Raw genomic sequence first — 23,973 nt, 5'->3', positions numbered from 1 at the left:
ATGTCTCCCCACTCCTCAAAACCTCCAATGGCTGCCCATCCACCTCCATATCAACCAGAGATCCTTACCTTTGGCTTTAAAGCCCTCAATCAGCTTGAGAAGCCCTCAATCAGCTTGCCCCATCTTACCTCACCTCACTGATCTCCTACTACAGCTCAGCCCACACCCTTTGCTCCTCTAGTGCCAGCTTACTCACTGTGCCCTGAACTTATCTATCTCATCATCTGCCCCTTTCCCCTGTCCTCTACCTAGCCTTCAAAGCATTATTAAGGTCACATCTCCTCCAAGAGGCCTTACCTGATTCTTCCTTTCCCTGTCTCCCTCTCCCTTCCGTGTCATCAATGCACTTGGGTCTGTGCACTTTGGGAATTTGATATTCACCCCATCATCAACCCCACAGCACTTATGGACATAAGCGCCACCACTTGTCTGCTGGGTGACCTTGGGGAACTCACTTCACTTCTCTGTGTCGCAGTTACCTGATCTCTTAAAAAAAAAATTGAGATTAAGACTGTGAGCCCCATGTGGGACATGTACTTTGTCCAATCTGATTAACTTGTATCTGCCTCACCATGCTTGGTACAGTGCCTGGCACATAGTAAGCATTTAAATACTATTCAAAGATAGGACAATGATTTTGTCATGATTAACAATATAACATACAGGAACTTCACATTATTTTTCCAGAGGGTCTGGAACAAATCCTAAAGTATAGCAAGCAGATAAGGCTGTGGATAAGTATATGCCACAAAACAGCCATTCCCGGTACAATGACATATTCAAGGAAACTAATTCAGCAGTATACTATGGTATGCCTGGAGTTCCTTTCATTTCAGGAATCCAGATGAACCCCAAATCCACTTTCACCTGAATTTTCTACTGGAACAGTCTCCATGGAGAAAAGCAATTGGTTAATTGTTCCAGCTTCCACTGACTGACCTAGGCTGTGTTAGATTGTGACCCCCATGTGGGGCAGGGACTGTGTCCAACCTGATTATCTTGTATCGTAACCCAGCCCTTATGACAGTGCTTGGCACATCATTTAGTAAAGTCAAACACAGAGAGGATAAACGTAACAGACCAGAATGCACATCAACCAGGAAATTTCACAAAATGATGGCTTAAACATGAGGAATGAGAACAAAGGGCCACCTTATGCCTCAGCCAACAGAAGTATTTCACACATTCCGTAAGCACAGAGAACAGTCACCTCCCTCAGCTCACTACTATAAAGCTGACTTCAGGCAGCTCAGAGGAAGCTGTGACACTAGGATTTCCTCTATAGCTACTAAAGACTCTCATAAAGCAGATTAGTTTCTGACAAGAGTCATGGCTCAGAATGGACTTGTGATCTTTGTCCTGGTTATTCTACTGCTACTGGATCAGACTCCTGTCCAGGCTTCCAAATCAAAAGCCAGAAAGCACAGCAAACGTAGAGTGAAAGGTAATGAGTTTCCGTGGTATAATTACCCAATTCTGTCTTATTTCCAGGAAAAGTTTGCAGTAGTGGTAAATTTAAAAGTTTATACTCCCCAAGGGGCATCAGGCGCCTTTTATTTGCTAGAAAGAAATGGGTTTTTGTAAAAACTTTTGGGGTGGCAGATTTTGCTAAAACTATTCATAATGTTTTCATGTTCCTAGATTTTAGACTGTTCTTTGAGTGAATCTTGTATTATGATTATGTCTAGGAATATAATTATTCTGTGAAGTAGCTGATAGAAAATAATTCAAATGTACTAACCTTATGGCAGATATTGCTGTCTATGTTTAAGTTCCAGAAATGTATGCATAGCTGTTAAACTGAAACAGTGATCTTCATTTCCAACTGGTGTATGTTAAAAAATTCTTAAAGTCAGCAGGTAGAGGAGGAGAATATTTTTTAACTTAAAATCTTGGTGTAAACAAAATAATACAGATTTTTCAAAGAAATTAAAACTATAATGCACATGCAAAATATGATGCTTGTCCAAATGTAAAAGTTATAAAGACAGCAGCTATTCCAGTGGGTTTTAAAGGCGCTTCACAGAAATGTTTGCCAAACAAAACCAGTGCTTTCCTAATTCATACCAATAGTTATTCTTTCAGCCGCTGGGTAATTATTAGTTAAAGAATGATTACTACTCTCTTGCTTTAACCTTTTTTTAATATTTCAACAGGCATAGTAATAGGCATAAAATGGACTTTTATTAGTTAAAATTACATAACTGTGAAAGTCTTCTAGGAATAAACTGTCCGTTTGTCTTTTCCATGATTACAAAGACCCTTAACAGGAGCCTCACTTTTTGATTGTATCTTTGGTCCCTTGGATTTGGAAGTAATTGGGATTTACTAAAATGCTTAATATAAGATTCCAAACTTACAATTACATTTGTGGAATCTCACACAAATTTTTCCCCATTAATGGGGCAAAGTAGATGGCTTGGCTTTGCCCCATTGGGGGGAAATGGGTAATGCTTGGGGGGTAATGGGTAATTGGGGGGAAATGGGGAAATGCTTTGCCCCATGGAGGGAGGGTGAAGGCAATTTGATGTTGGGGAACCACTCTTTAAAAGGATCTGTGTATGATGTAACATGCAGCCATTTTGTTGGTGCTGGGGGAATGCTACAAAATGGTGGTCACACATTGTATCACACAAGCTAAGAGCACAGATACAGAGAGTAAATAGACAGATAGTAATTAAATAATGAACTAAATGGATAAATAGAGAGATATTCACATGAGTGCTAAGGTGGCATGGCAAAAAGGTAAGGAATTAGTCAGGGAAGAATGTCCCAAGCTTTTTCATACCCTCTTCACATTCACACGGTCACACTCACATGCAAAATCTAGCCCAGGTAAGAATAAGGAAGCTCACATGCAGGCACCTACTCACTCATTTGTGTATCAGTAGCCAGAATTTACTGAGCACCAACTGAGAGCAGCATGCTCACTAGTAACTTGGAAACACACTGAAGAAGAAAATACAAGGTCCTTGCCCTAAAGAAGCTTAATGTTATACTGGGGAAAACAGTAGATGAAAATGTACAAATATACAATAATTTATAGATACAATATTATACCAGAGTAATATTGTACCTATAAACTATTTCTATATTTTATTAGATATAGATTAGATATAGATTAGATATAATAATATAACTAACATTGAATAAATGATCAGGTAAATATATAAGTACTGAGGTGTCCAGGAAGGAGAGGATTAATCAAGGAATGCCTCCTGGAGTCAGAGACGTTTTGAAGAGGGCTCTGAAGGAGGGGAAGGACATGGTTAGATGTGAGAAAGGAGGACATTCTAGACAGGGAAAAAAGCATAAGCAGTAGGTCAGAAGTGGGAGGATGGAGAGAGGGGAATTGAGAAGAGGTTTCTTAGTTGCAATGAAGAGCATGAGCTGAAGTATAGCAACAGCAACTGGGAAGCAGCAGGAGACATGCTCACGTGCAGACACAGACTCACCAGCAGTCTAATGTTCACATGTACTCACACACACAGACACGCTCATAGCCATATACACTCCTATACTTGTGTGGGTATGATTGCCTTTCATCTTTGAAGACGATGTTAGCATTGGTGAAATCCTATCTATACATGCAAATGTACCTGAAAAGATCATGTGTGACTAACACTCCTTTTGGTATTGTGTGCATGCTTAACGCGAGATCTTGCTGCCCTAAGGGATTTGTCTTGTACAGAGCCTATTTCTGGTTTTGAAACTGCCTTAGGATTCTGATTTTCACAAAGCCTTTGCTCCTCTAGACTGTAAGCTCCTTGTGGGCAGGGCAGCTAGCTCACAGTCTAGAGGGGAAGACACACATTAATATAAATTACAGATATGTACATAAGCGATGTGGGGTTGAGGGAAGGGTGGATGAAGAGAGCAAAACAGCATGACACAGAAGGGAGTCAGAAAAGAGGAAATCAGGAATTAGTCAGGGAAGTCCTCTTGGAGATGAGCCTTCAAAAAGACTTTGAAGGTGGGGAGAGTAATTATTTGTTGGATATGAACAGGGAGGATGTTCCAGGCCAGAGGCAAGACATGGGTAAGAGGGCAGTGACAAGATAGAGATCGATCGATCCATGTACAGTGAGTAAGTTGGCATTAGAGGAGCACAGTGTGAGCGCTGCTATGAAATAGGAGAGAAGTGAGGTGAGGTAGGAGAGGGCAAGGTGATTGTGTGCTTTTAAAGCCAATGGTAAGAAGTTTCTGTTTGATATGGAGGTGGATAGGCAACCACTGGAGGTTTTTGAGGAGTGGGGAAACATGGACTGAATGGTTTTGTAGAAAAATGATGTGGACAGCAGAGTGAAGTATGGCCTGGAGTGGGGAGAGACAGGAGTCTGGGAGGTCAGCAAGGAGGCTGATACAATAATTAAGGTGGGATAGGATAAATGTTTGGACTAATGTGGTAGCTGTTAGGATGGAGAAGAAAGGGCAGACTTTAGTGATGGTCAAAATAATAGGATTTAGTAATGGATTGAATATGTGGGTTGAATGAGAAAGAGAGGAGTCAAGGAAAACACCAAGGTCATGGGCTTGTGAGACAGGATGGATGGTGGTGCCATCTTACAGTGATGGGAAAGTCAGGGGGAGAACAGGGTTTGGGTGGAAAGAGAAGGAGTAGTGTTTAGGACACACTAAGCTTGAGGTAATGGGAGGACATCCAGGTAGAGATATCTTGAAGGCAAGAGGAAATGTGAGACTGCAACGAGGGAGAGAGATCAGGGCTGGAGATGGAGATGCAGAGGAGCGAAGTGTGTGGGCTGGGTTGGAGTATTCATTCATTCAAAAGTATTTATTGAGCGCTTACTATGTGCAGAGCACTGTACTAAGCGCTTGGAATGAACAAGTCGGCAACAGATAGAGACAGTCCCTGCCGTTTGATGGGCTTACAGTCTAATCGGGGGAGACAGACAGACAAGAACAATGGCAATAAATAGAGTCAAGGGGAAGAACATCTCGTAAAAACAATGGCAACTAAATAGAATCAAGGCGATGTACATTTCATTAACAAAATAAATAGGGTAATGAAAATATATACAGTTGAGCGGACGAGTACAGTGCTGAGGGGATGGGAAGGGAGGGGGGAGGAGCAGAGGGAAATGGGGGGAAAAGAGGGTTAAGCTGCGGAGAGGTGAAGGGGGGGTGGTAGAGGGAGTAGAGGGAGAAGAGGAGCTCAGTCTGGGAAGGCCTCTTGGAGGAGGTGAGTTTTAAGAACGGTTTTGAAGAGGGGAAGAGAATCAGTTTGGCGGAGGTGAGGAGGGAGGGCGTTCCAGGACCGCGGGAGGACGTGGTCCAGGGGTCGACGGCGGGATAGGCGAGACCGAGGGACGGTGAGGAGGTGGGCGGCAGAGGAGCGGAGCGTGCGGGGTGGGCGGTAGAAAGAGAGAAGGGAGGAGAGGTAGGAAGGGGCAAGGTGATGGAGAGCCTTGAAGCCTAGAGTGAGGAGTTTTTGTTTGGAGCAGAGGTTGATAGGCAACCACTGGAGGTGTTTAAGAAGGGGAGTGACATGCCCAGATCGTTTCTGCAGGAAGATGAGCCGGGCAGCGGAGTGAAGAATAGACTGGAGCGGGGCGAGAGAGGAGGAAGGGAGATCAGAGAGAAGGCTGACACAGTAGTCTAACCGGGATACAACGAGAGCCTGTAGCAGTAAGGTAGCCGTTTGGGTGGAGAGGAAAGGGCGGATCTTGGCGATATTGTAAGGGTGAAACCGGCAGGTCTCGGTAACGGATAGGATATGTGGGGTGAACGAGAGAGATGAGTCAAGGATGACACCGAGATTGCGGGCCTGAGAGACGGGAAGGATGGTCATGCCATCCACAGTGATAAGGAAGTCTGGGAGAGGACCGGGTTTGGGAGGAAAGATGAGGAGCTCAGTCTTGCTCATGTTGAGTTTTAGGTGGCGGGCCGACATCCAGGTGGAGACATCCTGGAGGCAGGAGGAGATGCAAGCCTGAAAGGAGGGGGAGAGGACGGGCGGAGATGTAGATCTGCGTGTCATCTGCGTAGAGATGGTAGTCAAAGCCGTGAGAGCGAATGAGTTCACCAAGGGAGTGAGTGTAAATGGAGAACAGAAGAGGGCCAAGAACTGACCCTTGAGGAACTCCAACAGTTAAAGGATGGGAGGGGGAGGAGGCGCCAGCGAAGGAGACTGAGAATGACCGGCCAGAGAGGTAAGACCAGGAGAGGACGGAGTCCGTGAAGCCCAGGTGAGATAAGGTATGGAGGAGGAGGGGATGGTCGACAGTGTCAAAGGCAGCAGAGAGGTCAAGGAGGATTAGAATGGTAGAATGGAGTAGGAGCCATTGGATTTGGCAAGAAGGAGGTCATGGGTGACCTTAGAGAGAGCAGTCTCAGTAGAGTGGAGGGGACGGAAGCCAGATCGGAGGGGGTCCAGGAGAGAATGGGAGTTCAGGAATTCTAAGCATCGATTGTAGACTCGTTCTAGGATTTTGGAAAGGAAGGGTAGTAGGGAGATAGGGCGATAACTGGAGAGGGAAGTGGGGTCAAGAGCGGGTTTTTTTAGGATGGGGGAGACGTGGGCATGTTTGAAGGCAGAGGGGAAGGAGCTATTGGAGATTGAGTGGTTAAAAATAGAAGTTAAGGAAGGGAGGAGGGCAGGGGCGATGGTTTTAATAAGGTGAGAGGGAATGGGGTCCGAGGCGCAGGTGGAGGGGGTGGCACTTGCGAGGAGGGAGGAGATCTCCTCTGAGGATACTGCAGGGAAGGATGGGATGTAGTAGAAAGCAGCGAGGTAAGGTAGGAGGGGCCAAGGTGATCGAGTGGTTTAAAACCAATGGTGAGATCTTTCTGTTTGATCTGGAGTGGATGAGCACTGCCATCCTTCCTGCCTCACAAGCCCGTAACCTTGGTGTTGTCCAAGCCTCATCTCTTTCATTCAACCCACATATTCAGTCTGTCACTAAATCCTGTCAGTTCCAACTTCACAACCTTGCTTAAATTCACCCTTTCCTCGCCATCCAAATTGCTGCCACTATAATCCAAACACTGTCAGTGATGGTTGGTATGAATTATCTTCATGTTGCCACATGAAGCAGCGTGGCTTAGTGCAAAGAGCACGGGTTTGGGAGTCAGAGGTCACGGGTTCTAATCCCGGCTCCGCCACTTATCAGCTGTGTGACTCTGGGCAAATCACTTAACTTCTCTGTGCCTCAGAAATCTCATCTGTAAAATGGGGATTAAGACTGTGAACCCCACGTGGGACAACCTGATTATCTACCCCAGCGCTTAGAACAGTGCTTTGCACATAGTAAGTGCTTAACAAATACCATCACTATTATCCTCTCCTGCTTTGATTACAGTAACTGCCTCTTGCTGACCTCTCTGCCTCCTGTTTCTCCCCATTCCAGTCCTTACTTCATTCTGCTGCCTGGATCATTTTTCTACAAAAACATTCAGCCCATATTTCCCCACTCCTCAAGAACCTCCAGTCGTTGCCCACTGTCTCTCTTTATTGCTGTACTATACTTTCCAAGCACTCAGTACAGTGCTGTGCACATAGTAAGTGCCCATTAAATACGATTGAATGAATGAATCAACCTCCTCATCAAAAAGAAATTCCTTACCATCAACTCTAAAGAACTCAATCAACTTGGCCCCTCCTACCTTACCTCACCACTCTACCACTATAATCCTGCCCACACACTTTGCTCCGCTATTGCCAACCTACTCACTGCACCTCGATCTCATCCATCTCACCGCTGACCTCTCACCCACATCCTGCCTCTGGCCTGGAACTCCCTCTCTGGTCATATCTTACAATCATTCCCCCCACCTTCAAAGCCTTAATGAAGGCACATCTCCTCTGTATCACAACACTTATGTACAGATCTGTAATTCATTTATTTATATTAATGTCTGTCTCTCACTCTAGATTGGAAACTCACTGTGGGCAGGGGCTGTGTCTACCAACTCTGTCAAACTACTCTCCCAAGCGCTTAGTTCAGCGCTCTGTATACAGGAAGCACTCAAATGCAATTGATCCATTGGTTTTTGCAGAGTGGGGAAACATGGACTGAATGGTTTTGTAGAAAAATGATCCAGGCAGCAGAGACAGGAGGCATGGAGGTCAGCCTGATACAGTAATCAAGACAGGATAGAAAAAATGGTTGAATTAACAGTGGTAGCAGTTGGGATGGAGAGGAAAGGGCAGCAGTGTTGTGAATGTTGAACCAGTTCTCAAATTTTCAGGATTGGACCCCACAACCTTCAACTTGGTATAGAGCTTGATGCCCCACTATTGCCTGTTAAATCTACCAAAATCCATATTGGCCTCTTTGCTCCTGTTTTCTATGTCTTCGTCTGTCAATTCATTCATTCATTCAATAGTATTTCTTGAGCTCTTACTATGTACTGTACTAAGCGCTTGGAATGTACAAATCAGCAACAGATAGAGACAGTCCCTGCCCATTGATGGGCTTACAGTCTAATCGGGGGAGACAGAAAGACAAAAACAATAGCAGTAAATAGAGTCAAGGGGTTGTACATCTCATTATCAAAATAAATAGGGTAATTAAAATATATACAAATGAGCGGACGAGCACAGTGCTGAGGGGAGGGGAAGGGAGAGGGGGAGGAGCAGAGGGAAAGGGGGGGAAAGGGGGCTTAGCTGAGGGGAGGTGAAGGGGGGGGTAGAGATGCAGCAGAGGGAAAAGGGGAAGCTCAGTCTGGGAAGGCCTCTTGGAGGAGGTGAGGTCTCAGTAGGGCTTTGAAGAGGGGAAGAGAGTTAGTTTGGCAGAGGTGAGGAGGGAGGGCATTCCAGGCAGCGGGAGGACGTGGCCCAGGGGTCGACAGTGGGATAGGCGGGAACGGGGGACAATGAGGAGGTGGGCGGCAGAGGAATGGAGTGTGTGGGGTTGGCTGTAGAAAGAGAGAAGGAAGGAGAGGTAGGAGGGGGCAAGGTGATGGAGAGCCTTGTAGCCTAGAGTGAGAAGTTTTTGTTTCGGGTGGAGATTGATGGGCAACCACTGGAGGTTTTTAAGAAGGGGAGTGACATGCCCAGAGCATTTCTGCAGGAAGATGAGCCAGGCAGCGGAATGAAGAATAAACTGGAAAGGGGAGAGACAGGAGGAAGGGAGATCAGAGAGAAGGCTGACACAATAATCCAACTGGGATATTATGAGAGCCTGTACCAGTAAAATAGCCATTTGGATGAAGAGGAAAGGGTGGATTTTGGTGATATTATAAAGATGAGACCGGCAGGTCTTGGTGATGGATTGGATGTGTGGGGTGAACAAGAGATCAAAGATGACACCGAGGTTGCGGGCTTGAGAGACGGGAAGGATGGTCGTACCATCCACAGTGATAGGGAAGTCAGGAAGAGGACAGGGCTTGGGAGGGAAGATGAGGAGCTCAGTTTTGGACATGTTGAGTTTTAGGTGGCGGGTAGACATCCAGTAGAGATGTCCCAGAGGCAGGAGGAGATACGAGCCTGAAGGGAGGGGGAGAGGACAGGGGCAGAGATGTAGATTAGTGTGTCATCTGCATAGAGATGATAGTTGAAGTCGTGAGAGCAAATGAGTTCACCAACGGAGTGAGTGTAGATGGAGAACAGAAGAGGGCCAAGAATTGACCCTTGAGGAACCCCAACAGTTAGAGGATGGGAGGGGGAGGAGGAGCCTGCGAAGAAGACCGAGAATGACCGGCCAGAAAGATAAGAGAAGAACCAGGAGAGGACGGAGTCCGTGAAGCCAAGGTGAGATAAGGTGTGGAGGAGAAGGGTCAAAGTCAAAGGCAGTGACAAAGGCAGCTGAGAGGTCAAGGAGGATTAGGATAGAGTAGGAGCCATTGGATTTGGCAAGAAGGAGGTCATGGGTGACCTTTGAGAGAGCGCTGTCAATTGAAAAGCGCACTGCCTAAATAGGACAGTTCAGTGATGGCATTAAGTTCTGTGCTCCCAAAGAAAAGCTTTGGCTGCATGGAGGGTTTCTCAGGTGTAGGGTGGGACATAACTTTGGTTGTCCTCAAACTGTAGCTGAGTCTGCAGAGTGATTCACAATCATTTGCATGTCTTCTTGTGCATCTATCTTTAGAGCACAGTCATCTGCATATGTAGCAGTTCCTGAATTACTGCCCTAAAGACTTTTGATGATGCTTATAGAGCTGGGAGAGTTTTCCAGGGAGTCAGAAGCATATTCTGACTCCAGCTTCTAGATCCCTCATTGCATCCTCAAGTAGGGTGGCACAGAATAGATTGAACAAGCCTAGACCGATCATACAGTTTACCCACATCGTCTTCCTCCTCCCAAATAAGAGGAAGATATTGCGAATGCACTCAAGGGCTAAACGGTGGCATCTTATAGATTATGTCATCATCCAGAGAGACTCGAAAAATGTATCCATCACAGCAGCCGTACAAAGGGACTCACTATCACCTCACAGGCTCCAATCTGGAGCTTATCAGTGCAACCAGTTTGTTGAAAGCAGCAACCAAACCATCAAGAGGGTGAAATATCCAGCTGCTGGAGAACAAAGTGAACATACAAAGTGTTCTGTGGTAATAGCACAGTAGTTCATTTGGACCAAGGAATCACACAAGTAACTCTGTAGACACCTTCTCCAAGACCGTGTTTATCAGACAGCTGTCAAGACTGTGGGTCTTGCAGAGCGACGTGGTAAAATCTAGCCAGATGAAAACAATGCAGGGATTTAAAAACTACTTGCAGCAAAGCAAGAAATGCATCAGCACCTTATATCTCCTCATGATTATAACAAAAATGTGTACACCTAAGCTCATATGTTCAAAAATGATACTACCAGAATGTGACCAGCTATCCTGCACACAAGGTTTTGGATCCTATCCTGCCACTGGAAAATGGCTTATCGGAGTCTTTTAAGCCCTATTTTAAGTCAAGCTATGGGGAGGTCCATGATGGGAATGGCAGCGAAGCAACAGGTAAGTTAAGCAGGAGATAAGAAGCAGTCTTTGCTTCCCATCTTCCTCTTCTTGACAGCCCTGGTTCTATTTAAATTATTCTATACCACCATGTCTGCAGATACAACGGAGCATCTGGAAGTTTGTATTAGAATACACTTCTCACCAAAGGGAACCTCCTTCAACTCAACAACTTACAAGCACCACTGTCTTTGATACAACCATCCAGGAACTCATTAACTGATGGTGCTTATAAAAGACATGCAAATGATTATTCTTATGCTTTGCAAAGATAGCCAGTGCTCTATATTGATAAAAAGGCCAGAATTATGACCAGCCTGCACCAAGGAAATCATTCATGCAACTGAAGATTTTCATTTGGAACACACAACTTAATGCTGTTATGATATTTTACTACCTAGGTGGAGGGTCCTCACTGTTCAACAGTGCACAGGTAGAAAGAAGTGGAAAACGTATTCAGGAAAATGAAAGACTTTGGGATATTGACAGGCAGAATTTGGAGACAACGGGACATCAAGCTTCATTCCAAATTAAAAGGCTTTAAAGGTGAAATTGTGTCCAATCTTCATTATCCCTGGGGAAACTGGACCACCAACAGAACCCCCAACCAGCAATTTATCAAGCAATCTCATGGATGACACCAGCGAGCCATACTCAGCATCAAATAGCAGGACAGAATCGCCTACATGGAGGTCAAATGCTGTTACCATTCCACAATGCAACGCTGCTTCTCTGAGCAGGACACAAAATGAAGAACGGACTCTAGCAAGATCTGATGAGCAACCACCACACAGGCGTACCCTGGAAAGCTTCCCAACCGCCCTTGGGATACAACCTGTATTGTTTGATGATTCCCCCACCTGTATGCCTAACTGGTCCCAGCATTTCAACCAAGCACCACAGGTAAGTAAATCTCTCCCCAGCCCCAACCCACCCCACTTTGGCTGAGATTAAGCAATCAATAATGAGTGGATCATGCTCTGTCCCCTCAGTTTGTGTCAGATTTTCAAGGTGTTGGAGAAACCCTTGACCCATTCATTCATTCAAAGCACTATAATAAGCCCTGGGGAGGAGTCCCTGGCCCTCAGCAGGTTCAAAATATAAAAAGGAATTAGTGAGGTTGGCATTGGGCACATGAGGAAAAATTGAAATGAAGTAAGATTGACTGAAGAGTATTTATTGAGCACCTATTGTGTGCAGAGCACTGTACCCAGCATTTTGGCAAATACAATGGATTTAGTCGACATGATCCCTGCCCTCAAGCTTTCAGTTTAACAGAGGGAGGAGTGGACTCTAAAATAAATTACAGACAGGAGGTGGTAACATACAAAAGGCTTGCCCTGGGGTGGATGTGAGTACCCCAGTGTTGGGAGTGCAAACGTCCTGAAGTGGTAGTTGGGGGAATATAGGGAGGGGAAGAGAGAGATTAGATCAAACAACATCAGTACACAAGGACAACAATAAATACTAAAAGAGATGAAGAGCTATTTTCAGTTTAACTGCTCAGGCAGGGCTGTCCAGAATAACCCAACAGTCCCAACAACCACAGCCTTCTCAATGCTATAAAAATAACAGTCACACCTGCAGAGTTTCCAGTACTCTACCAGTCTCAACTATGGGAGGGAAAGTCAAGCAGAGGCCTACCAATTCCACTTCTAGCTTGGACGGTGGCTAACGAGGGGAAGGCAATCTGCTACAAGTCAAAACCCACCTGTGCTGGGCAGCAGCAGCATGGGAGAGAGTCAAGGGTGGATACTCAAGTTGACTGCACAGAAGGAGGCAATGTAAACCAGTTCTGTATTTTTACTAAGAAAACTTTCTGGATATACTACCAGAGCAAATGCAGATAGAGTTGGGGCAAGTACTGCTCTCCTGCTGCTTCAGTGCTAGCTTCTCTCTGCATCTCAGCGTACTTCCCTTCTCCCTCCAGGTGCCCCTTATTAGGAAATGGATCCTTCAAAGCAACCGCCTTTTGTCATCTGCCTTAGGCATCACAGCTGTGGCTCTACCTTGCAGTCATTGATTGATACAGGCCTGTTACCGGGTGGAACAGGGAGAGAAAGCCCTGCCTCCCTCCACGGTCTGCTCCCATAGGCCAGCAATCACCTGTCTCAGGTAAAGCCCTTCAGTGGCTTCGCAAAGTCTCTTCATTGTTGTTGTTCACGGGATCATAAACAGTCATTAATAAGGCAGCTTGTTGCGGGTTCACCATTCACCACACTCGACAGCATAACACAAGACAAGTAGTACTAGTATTTATTAAATGCTTACTGTGTGCAAAGCATTGTACTACACACAGGAAAGAATACATTGGTGAGAATTAGACAAGGTCCCTAGCCAGCAAGGACTTCACAATCTAAGAATATAGGGGGAAAGGGAGCTGCAACAGACACATAAGGAAAATATTAAACAATAAGTATGCTAAAACACTAAAGACAAGGATCGATACAAAAATAAAGTAAAAGCTGCAGGGCACCATGATTAGAAGAACAGAGTTTTAGCATTTTCGCCGCTCAGATTCTGAGAGTTACAGCCTCCGGAGATGGCCACAGCTGCGGCCTTCTGGCTTTCTACATTCTGTGGAGGCCGCACACCCTCACTGCTTCTGTCCGTTCTGCCGGAAAGGAGCAAGGCAGGTCAGAATTGGAGCCCTAGGATGTCATGGTGGGGGGAGGGAGAGAGGTTGTGGATTATCAGCAGAGTGGCTCAGTTATACAGTAGATTGGGAGGCCAAGGCATTCCCTGCTGCTGCTTCTTCCCTTCCCGCCAAGGAAGAAAAGGCATCCTGCTGCCATTTCAGTCTTTTCCTATCCTGTTTCAACAAAGAAAGTTGAGACCATCCCCTAGATGGCTTGGGGGGTTGGTCAGCACGTGTCACAGGCCCTGTGCTTCGGCACACTGATGGTGAAAGAGTGATTGAAGCCACTCAGTGTGGGTGGCTTCAATCTCTCCCCTCTCTTGCTCCAGCAGAGCAGGTCAGGACCTCCCAGATAACAAAAAAAGGTCGTTGAACTGGGGAGAAATTGAATTTAGAAATGGAGGAGGCAGACGGAGATGAGTTAGTTGTACGCCAATCCGAGGAATTGTCCACCGATGACCTCATGGAATTTCGATAATCCAGTGCATCATTGTGAGGTGCTGGAACAGATGAAGAAGTTATGTCTCTCCACCTCCACCTAAGATCTTGGAATTAAAAAGTCTTGCATTAATCTTTAAGAACGCCGATGAACATATAAATATGTTTGAAGAAGACTAATGGAGAGAGGAGTTCAAAGGTGACGGGGGGTTCAGAAAGAGTAATCCTATTGCAGGGTGCCTTATGAAGTAAAAAGGAACGCTAACGTTCAACCTAAGCTGGGCAGATTCTTCACTGAAGTTGGAAAAACACTATCGCAGTCAACAGAATAAGCTTCTTCTGAAACTGCTGCAAAGCTATGTAATCAGAGTACAACTTCTCATTTATTTAAAATTGTGATGTTATGCTTTGAATTATTTCAATAAAGATGAAACAGTATTTTAGTGACAATTATTGTTATGGTATAAAACATGCAAAGGAACCTGTAAAGGATCCTAATTTATAAAATGTAAGTTTTTTGAAAAAGATGCCCCACAACACAGTCATTCACGATACAACTACATTTTCAGTATTCATTCGTTCGTTCATTCAATCGTATTTATTGAGCGCTTACTATGTGCAGAGCACTGTACTAAGCGCTTGGGAGAGTACAATACAACAATAAACAGTCACATTCCCTGCCCACAACGAGCTTGCAGACTAGAGTGGGAGGAGGCAGACATCAATACAAATAAATAAACTACAGATATGTATGTAAGTAGTGTGGGACTGGGAGAAGGGAAGAGCAAAGGGAGCAAGTCAGGGTGACGCAGAAGGGAGTGGGAGATGAGGAAAGGTGGGGCTTAGTCTGGGAAGGCCTCCTGGAGGAGATGTGCCTTCAATAAGGCTTTGAAGGGGGAGAGAGTAATTGTCCGTCAAGTTTAAGGAGGGAGGGTGTTCCAGGCCAGAGGCAGGATGTGGGTGAGGGATCAGTGGCGAGACAGGTGAGATGGAAGCACAGTGAGAAGGTTAGCACTAGAGGAGCGAAGTGTGCGGGTTGGGTTGTAGAAGGAGAGAAGTAAGGTGAGGTAGGAGGGGGCAAGGTGATGGAGTGCTCTAAAGCCAATGGTGCGGAGTTTTTGTTTGATGCAGAGGTGGATGGGCAACCACTGGAGTTTGTTGAGGAGTGGGGTCACATGTCCTGAACTTTTTGTAGAAAAATGATCTGGGCAGCAGAGTGAAGTATGGACTGGAGTGGGGAGAGACATGAGGCTGGGAGGTCAGCAAGGAGACTGATGCAGTAATCCAGGCACAATAGGATGAGTGATTGTATTAACGTGGAAGCGGTTTAAATGGAGAGTAAAGAGATTATTTTAGCGATGTTGTGAAGGTGGAACCTGCAGGATTTAGTAATGAATTGGATATGTGGGTTGAATGAGAGAGAGGGGAGTCAAGGATAATGCCAAGGTTATGGGTTTGTGAGATAGGAAGGATGGTGATGCTGTATACAGTGATGGGAAAGTCGGGGAGGACAGAATTTGGGTGGGAAGATAAGCAGCTCTGTTTCAGACATGTTAAGTTTGAGGTGACTGGAGGACATTCATGTAGAAGTGTTTTGAAGGCAGGAGAAGATGCGAGACTGGAGAGAGGGAGAGAGATCAGGGCTGGAGATATTGATTTGGGTATCATCCACATAGAGATGGCAGTTGAAGCCATGGGAGCGAATGAGTTTTCCAAGGGAGGGGTGTAGATGGAGAATAGAAGGGAATCCAGAACTGAACCTTGAGGGACCCCCACAGTTAGGGGGTGGGAGGCAGAGGAGGAGCCTGAGAATGAATGTCCAGAGAGATATTTGTTAAGCTCTTGCCATGTGTCAAGTGCTGGGATAGATCCCATACAATCGGATCAGATAGAGTCCCTGCCCAACATGGGACTCACAGTTTGAGGGGGTGGGTAATCTAAGGTTTGTCCAAAAAGAATCCTGACTAGGATTTTGCTCTCAGTAGAATACAGGGAGATGTCCTGGTAGTTTCCATGGTCAGTTTCCTCACTTTTCTTCTTGAGAAGCAGCGTGGCCTGCGAAAGAGCCTGAGAGTCAGAGGGTCTGGTTTCTAATCCTGCCTCTGACAATTGTCTCCTTTGTGACCTTGGGAAAGTCACTTACCTTCTCTGTGCCTCAGTTTCCTCATTTGTAAAGTGGAGATTAAATCCTACTCCTTCCTAGTTAGACTGTGAGCCCCATGTGGGACAGGGACTGTGTCCAACCTCATTATCTTGTCTCTACCCTAGCACTTAGTACAGTACTTGGCATGTAGTAAGCGCTTTAACAAATTCCAAAACAAAACAAATGAAACAAGATGGTGATTATAAGTCATTATGATGGCATCTTTAAAGCCCTGAGGAAAAGCCAGTGCAGTCAAAGGAGCAGCGTGGCTTAGTGGATAGAGCACAGGCCTGGGAGGCTGAGGGACTTGAGTCCTAATCCCAGCTCCACCACGTGTCTGCTGTATGACTATGGGCAAGTCACTTAACTTTTCTGGGCCTCGGGTACCTCACCTGTAAAATGGGGATTAAGAATGTGAGCCCCATTTGGAACAAGGACTGTGTCCAACCTGGTTAACTTGTATATACAAATTGTATATACAAGTCTCTGTTCCACATGGTTGTTCACAGCCTAAGTAGAGGGAGAACGGGTACTGAATCTCCATTTTACAGTTGAGGAAACTGAGGCACAGAGAAAGTTAAGTGACTTGCTCAAGAACACACAGCAGGCAAGTGGCAGACCGAGATTACAACTCAGGTCCTCTGACTCCCAAACCTGTGCTCTACCCACTAGGCCATGCTACTTCTCAATTCTCTGTTCCTAAGAAACTCACTCTGAATGGTGGAAGGCATATTCAGAAGTTAGTTACCTCATCTGCAGAATGGAGATTGAGATTGTGAGCCCCGTGTGGGACCAGGACTGTGTCCAACCCAATTTGCTTGTATCCAACCCAGCGCTTAGTACAGCGCCTGGCACATAGTAAGCGCTTAACAAATGCCATAATTATTAGTAACAAATACCATCATCATTGTTATTATTATCCTTATTCCAGCATAACCGCTTATTTGACTTTGCCCATTACACCCAATATGCCTTCCAAGCTTCCCAGAAAGGACTGAGAGCAGAAGCCCACATTTGCATAACAACTTACTTCATTATGCCTTTCTCTACCCCATGTGAAGAGAAGAACGGTGACCTAAAGACTCAGGTCGAGAAGCTTTGGCGAGAAGTAAATGCCCTGAAAGAAATGCAAGCGCTTCAGACAGGTAAAAACATACTTCCCTGATTCCTTATTTCAGAGGGCTACTGAAGGATAAGAATGAAAGATAGGAGAGGGGAACCGGGCATCCAACTATCCCCAAAGCCCAACCATGAGTCCACGTGCATTGACCTACAGGCAGGGCTTGGGAGCAGGGGATGGGGTGAAAAGAGAGGGCAGGGTAAACACCCCAAGAAGACCACAATGGTGTATAATCTCCCCCGGCCCCTAAGAAATGTGGCCATCAGCTCTTCCCCTCTACTGCAGCTACCTCTGGCCACTCTAGGCTTCCCACCTGGAGGCAGAATGGGTCTGGGTCCTGGAGAAGGAGAGCAGCAACAGGAGCAATAGTGAAGACATCCCCAGATCCGGGGCGATGTTGCTTCCTACTAGGATCTCCAGCCAAGGGCTAAAGCATTCTGAAGGGGCGGGCAGTAAGTGGTGGGCAGTACAGCACTAAGAGGCTAAATGAATCGTTGTTATTATTATTATTGTTAATAACATAGTTTTATTCACAGTAACATCTATCTTCCCCTCTAGACTTTATTCATACAAATGTCTGTTTTCCCCTCTAGACTATAAACTCATTATGGGCAGGGTACGTGTCTCCTAATTGTGTTGTTTTGTGCTCTCCCAAGCGTTTGGTACAGTGCTCTGTACAGAGTAAGCACTCGATCCATACAATTGATTGAGTGATTGATTGATTTGTTCAGCTCTCATTATGTGTCAAGCCCTGCCCTAAGTGCTGGCATAGATACAAGTTAATCAGGTCAGATACAGTCCCTTGCCCACGTGGGTCTCGGAGTTGAAGTAGAGGGGAGAACAGGCACTGAATCCCCATTTTACAGGTGAGGAAACTGAGGCACAGAGGAGTTAAGTGACTTGCCCAAGGTCATAGAGCAGGCCACAGGCAGAGCCGGGATTAGAGCGTGGGTCCTCTGACGCCTAGGCCCAGGCTCCTTCCACTAGGCCACTTGTGGGGGTCACCAACCCTCCTGAACTTCTGCGGTGGTCTCTCCTTCCCTCTCTGCCTCCCCTCTTCCCTTAGCCCCTTCCTCTCCCCCTCATCTCTATCTGTAAAGGAGTTCCAAATCAGCTAGTCCCTCTGGCAGCCAAAGAAACTCACGTGGATAAAGATTACAATGACTTGGACTTTGCAACTCTCTATGCCCTAGAGCCCAGAGCCAAACTTTAGTATAATTATAATTTATTTATTTTTATTCATTCCTGTCTCCCCATCTAGAGAGTAAGTTCGCTATGGGGAGGGAATGTGACTGTTATATTGTTGTGCTGTACTCTTCCAAGCGCTTAGTACAGAGCCCTGAACACAGTAAGCACTCAATAAATATGATTGATTGATTGATTGCTTTGGTTCTTACTCAAGTAGTCAGAAGATAGTTCAGGTTACCCTTCCTGATGAGCGATCCTCTTTAGCAGCAATTCAAAGATCCATTTCTACTCCACGGAAATTAGAAAACTGGAGAACGAAGTAAAGGGTGGAATGAAAACAGTGGTAAATTATTCTGTGGACCCCTCAGAAGAACTCCTTTGTCCCTATCTATTAGAATATTTCTACTGGTAAAGACTCAGAAAGCAAGATATACCACTGAAGGAGGAAAACGTCTCCAGTGATCTTCCCACGTCACGTGGAATTATTTCATTTGCTGACTAGGCTTCCTTGTCTTTTTTATATATCATCTCCTTGTTAAATACAGCAGGGAGCAGTCCACTAAACCTGCCGGACTATTGAGGGTCCAGAAGGTTGCGGTGGTCTAATTCTCTAAAGGGCTTTGGGTAATCTGGCTTGATTGTTCCATAAGAATCACAGTCAATCGATGGTATTTATTGAGTGCTTACTGTGTGCAGAATACTGTACTAAGCACTCGGGAGAGTACAATATAAAGGAGTTGGTAGACAGGTTCCCTTGTCCACCAGGAGCTTACAGTCTAGAGGGGGAGATAGACATTAAAATAAATTACAGAGACATACGTGAGTGCTGTGGAGCTGAGGGTCAATAAAGGGTATAAATCAAACAGTGAGAAGCAAAGAAGCCACATCAATTTCCCTCATTGGCTATTGCTTCTGGGAAGCATCAGTTCAGAAAAACCTCCTGATTCTTCTCAACCGATGCAAACCAACACCAGCTTAGTTCCTTAAAAGGAGACAGACACTAACGAGATGCATGCTGAGCCAGCTACAATAACCTCTAGTCACTCCCTCGTCAATGAAAGGTCTTTGCCAGTCATCACCTCGCTAGTTGGTAGACGCTATCCCTGCCCCCAAGGAGCTCATTCTCTAGAGGGCGAGACAGACATTAAAACAGGAAGCCTCAGAAAGACAATGGGAGTTAATCCTATACCATAGCAAGCAAAGTCTCAGAGCAAACTTACGCAGACATGCTTCCACCTAAGCTAAGCCGATGTCTTAATGTATAAAATGTTATCTTTTCACAGTCTGCCTTCGTGGCACGAAGATCCATAAAAAATGCTACTTTGCACCCGATGGCTCCAAGAATTTCCATGAAGCCAATGAAGACTGCATAGCAAAAGGCGGAACCCTAGCAGTCCCCAGAAACAGCGAAGAAACCAACGCCCTTCGCGACTATGGCAAAAAGAGCATGCCAGGCATCAACGACCTTTGGCTGGGTATCAATGACATGATCGATGAGGGAAAATTTGTAGATGTCAATGGAGTTTCTATTCATTTCTTCAACTGGGATCGCGGTCAGCCAAATGGAGGGAAGCGAGAAAATTGTGCCCTGTTCTCCCAGTCTGCGCAAGGAAAGTGGAGTGATGAAGTCTGCCGGAGTGTGAAAAGATACATTTGTGAATTTGTTATTCCATAAGCATGCCCTGTAAGCACGGGTCTGGTATCTGCCCTACCCAATCCTACAGGCCGTTAGTCCCTAAGGTTTAAGAAATCAAAGTTCAAAAGACATCTCGAAATACACTTCCTTATTCTGACAAGCTAGGTGAAGACATTATCTGAGAAATAACTTTCCCTCAAGCTGATAAGAAAGCTTTGTTTACTGAATTATGATAGCTCTTTATTAAATGCTATTATATTATTATTACTACTATTTCTAGAGATCGCAGGCTGTCATTCTATTAACTGTTTTGGCTAAACTCTGCTAGATATCGACAGACTTGTGAAGGTTATCTGTCACTGACTTTGCACTCCAGGGCACTTAGAGGTCATAGAGTTGTAGGTGCTGCCCAGCCACCACGCTGCCTGCCTGCCAGATTCAGAGCTATCAGGAAAGCACCATGCTTGCCTGCACAATGCGATGCCCAGTGAACTGTTGGTTCCCATCAAGTGATAAACAATCCCCAACACAAAAACAATATAGAGGTTAGAGGGCAGTTTCCATGCTTGGTGGTCCCTGGAGGCTCTTGCTTCTAAAGCAATGGCAGAGATTTTGATGAAGATCCCCAGGGAAGATCAAAGACAGGGGAAGGGAATACTGCCGATGTTTCTTCTTCATCATCATCATCAATGGTATTTATTGAGTGCTTACCGTGTGCAGAGCACTGTACTAAGCACTGGAGAGAGTACAATACATACTAAGCACTGGAGAGACTACAATACAAGCAGAGAAGAAATTTAATTCTGGGCTCATTACAAGTAAATACAGTAGTGGTTATACAATTTCCATTTTTGCCAACCGGATGCTATGAAGGGTCCACTCCCACCTTCTTCGTCTGTACCACAATATCAAACAAGTAGTCAGAGCACTCACACGTGGTTTTGGCCGTTTCCCAGGTCTCTCCCCATTCATATGCTCCATGACACCTGACTAATAGAGCACAGGAATCCAGGCATTGATTCACTGCATGGACCATTCATTCTTTCAGATCCCCCTCTCTGGATGTGTTCTCAACAGTGGGGACAACTATTCTATCGTTGTACCCATATCACCCTCCTGAGGTACATCTTCTGATTCCTTTCATCATCTCTTGTTGCATAAGTCTAAACTCACGACCTGGAAAGGGAAGGGTATTCATGAAAGCAGCCTTAGAAGGACTGTGAGTCACTACCCTGGCTCCTCCTACGGCATCAGCATTCATACAGAGAGGATTACATTAGCTTTTCCTTAGATTCTTACATGGTGGAGGTCCTCTGATATCCTGCTCATTTATGTCACAAACAAATATAACTTCAGGCTGAAATCTGGTCCTGAATACGTCATTCACGAACCATGGGTCTTTTTCTGACTGTCTCTTTAAATCTGTCAGTAGGGAGGCAGGGTTTACAGAGGTCCTCTGCTCTCTGCCCTTGTTCAACCCCCTAGTTCTGTTCAGGGGAGGTTTTGCTAAACACAGAGTGAAGCAGAGTAAACTTTACCCCCAAATCTGCTATCCCTTGGGAAGAAAAAAAAAGGGGGGGAGGGAAATTAGGGCCTTAGAATCACACGTCAGTCGTCATGAATGTCAGATTCATGAGGATTGAAGTAATGAGATTGTTCTCCCTCCAGACTCATTAGGAAAAATGAAAAAGGAAGGATTGAAAACCTGGAATACAAGAATGCCAAGCAGCACTTCTATTCATTCATTCCAATGTATTTACAGAGCATTTATTGTGTGGAGAGCACTGTACTGAGCACTTAGAAAAGTACAATGCAACAATAAACATTCCCTGCCCACAACAAGCTTACAGTCTAAAGGGCGGGGAGACAGACAGGTTCTGTGAAATACCCTTTTTGGTAAAAAGGTTGTTTCTACTGAACTGTTTATACATTCATTTAAATATTGTTTAAATCCAAATGAGCATAAATTATCATGGGTTTACTTTGCAATTAGATTTTCCCTTTTGAAAATGAAGAGTCTTTTTTTCTTTTTCTCCTTTTTTTATTAAAACACCATGAAAGCAAGAGTTCCCCAAACATCTTCCATTGCTTCGGTGCTGCTTAGACTTACTTAACCACAGTTTGTAGACGACGCTTGTCCCAAAATCTGCTTTAACTATTTAAATGTGCCATAGCTCAGAAATGAGTTCTTGGTGTTTATTTCTTTGCACTATCCAATAAAATCTGAACACAAATCAATTAAATGTTTGTGGTTTCCTTTGCTTTTCCGATCATTTCCACAGCCAATGAGAAAACCAATAATAATAATAATAACGGTATTTGTTAAGCACTCACTGTGTGCCAAGCACTCTTCTAAACACTCAGGCCTGATAGTGGCATTTCCCCCCATGCTGACTGCCTCTCTTCAGACTGTACTGGTAGCACAGGGTCCCAGCTGACTGAGAACCACCATGTGCTTGAACAATCGAGCAATCAAATAATGGCATTAATTAATGCACTATATTAAGCACTTGGGAAAACAAAATACAACAGAGTTGGTAGAAAAGTTCGCTGTCCATTCACTGACCCCAGAGGATCGTTCTGAGCTCCCCAGGACCACTGTGGAAATTCCGGAGGGCTGGTGACCCCTAGGGTCCTGAGACAGACTACTCTCCAGGCAAACTGCCTCGGGTTTCCCGTACTCCTCGGAGCCCGTGAGCTCCAGGCTGGAGACGGGACCTTGAGCCCTGTGATACCTGGTTCTGCGGAGTCGAGTGAAATTGCTCTCCTCATGGATAGTTCTCTTGAAAGAACCGGTCTGGGCTGTCTCTTTTCAAACTGGCCCTCTGGCTGCTGAGTGAGTTTTTGAGGGTTAGTCAGAGGAGGATACTTCTACAGGGTAAATCCCAGAGGGACACATGGAAGAGCCTGCAGATTTCCCTGAGTTTGGGCCAGCACACTATTCACGTGCCCAGCCAGACTTTCAAGAGATGATCAAAACGGTCATCTCAAGAGCTTTTACTGAACTGGAGTTACTGGAGCCAGCCTTCTGGAAGAAGGCCTAACTGTCTTCTCTGACAATCCAGGGCTTTCCTTGGAACTCTGGAAATTCCATTCTTCCTGCCAGAGTAACTTAGTATCCCCTAGATTTCCAATACCTTCCTAGTCCCAGAGAACAGCTAACTGATGAATGCTCATTTTGGTGATCCCACAAACTTCCTGGCTGACTGGCTAGAGCCTTGATTCTAGGGAGCACTTCAGTGGAGTGAGAGGTGGCCGGATTTTTCAAGTCTCACATTGGAGGGGGCGAGCAGGGCTCCAAGAGGGGGCTCTGGGGATAAGGGTCCAAGCATAGCTAAAAGGAGAGGGAGGGAGAATTAGCAATGCCACGATGTCTGTACAAGTGCCCATTCTGTCCTCCTCTAAGGGCACTGTGACTCATGCACATCGTTTCCGAAAGACGAGTGAAAAGGACCAAGCCCAACAAATACCAACATTATTATTCAAGAGCTCTGCACACAGTAAGTGCTCAATAAATGCGATTGAATGAATGAATGATCCCTGCCCAAGGAACCTTACGATCTGGATGGGGGGAGGGACAAAAAGTAGATTTCGGGTGGGAGGAGTTCATAGAAGATAAAGTACTAAAGTACCGGTGCATCAGTCGAGCGCTGACCTAAACCCCCAGATTTTCCAGAAGAGGGCAGCTGCGGGTTGGCATAACAGGAAGCAATATGCTGAAGGGCCTTAAATTTCAGAAGTTGTTATCGCAAGGTGCAAACTGCACACTCCGGGAAGGGAGTGGCAGAGGGAGTAGGAGGTGGAGGAGAATGGGCGGTGGAAGGAGAAGAGAGGGGTAGGAGGGAAGAAAGAGCATAGGGAAATCCTACTCCCAAAATAGTAATGCTTCAGTCATATT

The 23,973-nt window shown here is 45.4% G+C and overlaps 1 protein-coding gene and 1 pseudogene across 1 annotated transcript; one reads left to right on the top strand and one right to left on the bottom strand.

Moving 5' to 3' along the window:
* Window positions 1–1,319: 1,319 nt before the first annotated feature.
* On the top strand, window positions 1,320–21,864 carry CLEC3A (C-type lectin domain family 3 member A). Its single transcript, XM_029053210.1, has 3 exons — window positions 1,320–1,444; window positions 17,193–17,276; window positions 19,723–21,864. The coding sequence occupies exons 1-3, from the start codon at window positions 1,330–1,332 to the stop codon at window positions 20,112–20,114; spliced, it is 591 nt and encodes a 196-aa protein (XP_028909043.1). The 5' UTR covers window positions 1,320–1,329; the 3' UTR covers window positions 20,115–21,864.
* LOC100074455 lies at window positions 20,158–23,407 on the bottom strand (annotated as a pseudogene).
* Window positions 23,408–23,973: the final 566 nt, after the last annotated feature.

The sequence above is a fragment of the Ornithorhynchus anatinus genome, chromosome X2 (genome assembly GCF_004115215.2).
Source record: "Ornithorhynchus anatinus isolate Pmale09 chromosome X2, mOrnAna1.pri.v4, whole genome shotgun sequence".
Taxonomy (NCBI): Eukaryota; Metazoa; Chordata; class Mammalia; order Monotremata; family Ornithorhynchidae; genus Ornithorhynchus; species Ornithorhynchus anatinus.
This window is presented reverse-complemented; position numbering and strand designations above follow the sequence as displayed.

Excerpts from the sequence above, each read along its gene's own strand:
- CLEC3A (XM_029053210.1), top strand. The coding sequence starts at position 1,330 with ATGGCTCAGAATGGACTTGTGATCTTTGTCCTGGTTATTCTACTGCTA. Across the intron at positions 1,445-17,192 it reads CAGCAAACGTAGAGTGAAAG|AGAAGAACGGTGACCTAAAG; the intron begins GTAATGAGTTTC and ends CCCCATGTGAAG. Across the intron at positions 17,277-19,722 it reads AATGCAAGCGCTTCAGACAG|TCTGCCTTCGTGGCACGAAG; the intron begins GTAAAAACATAC and ends ATCTTTTCACAG.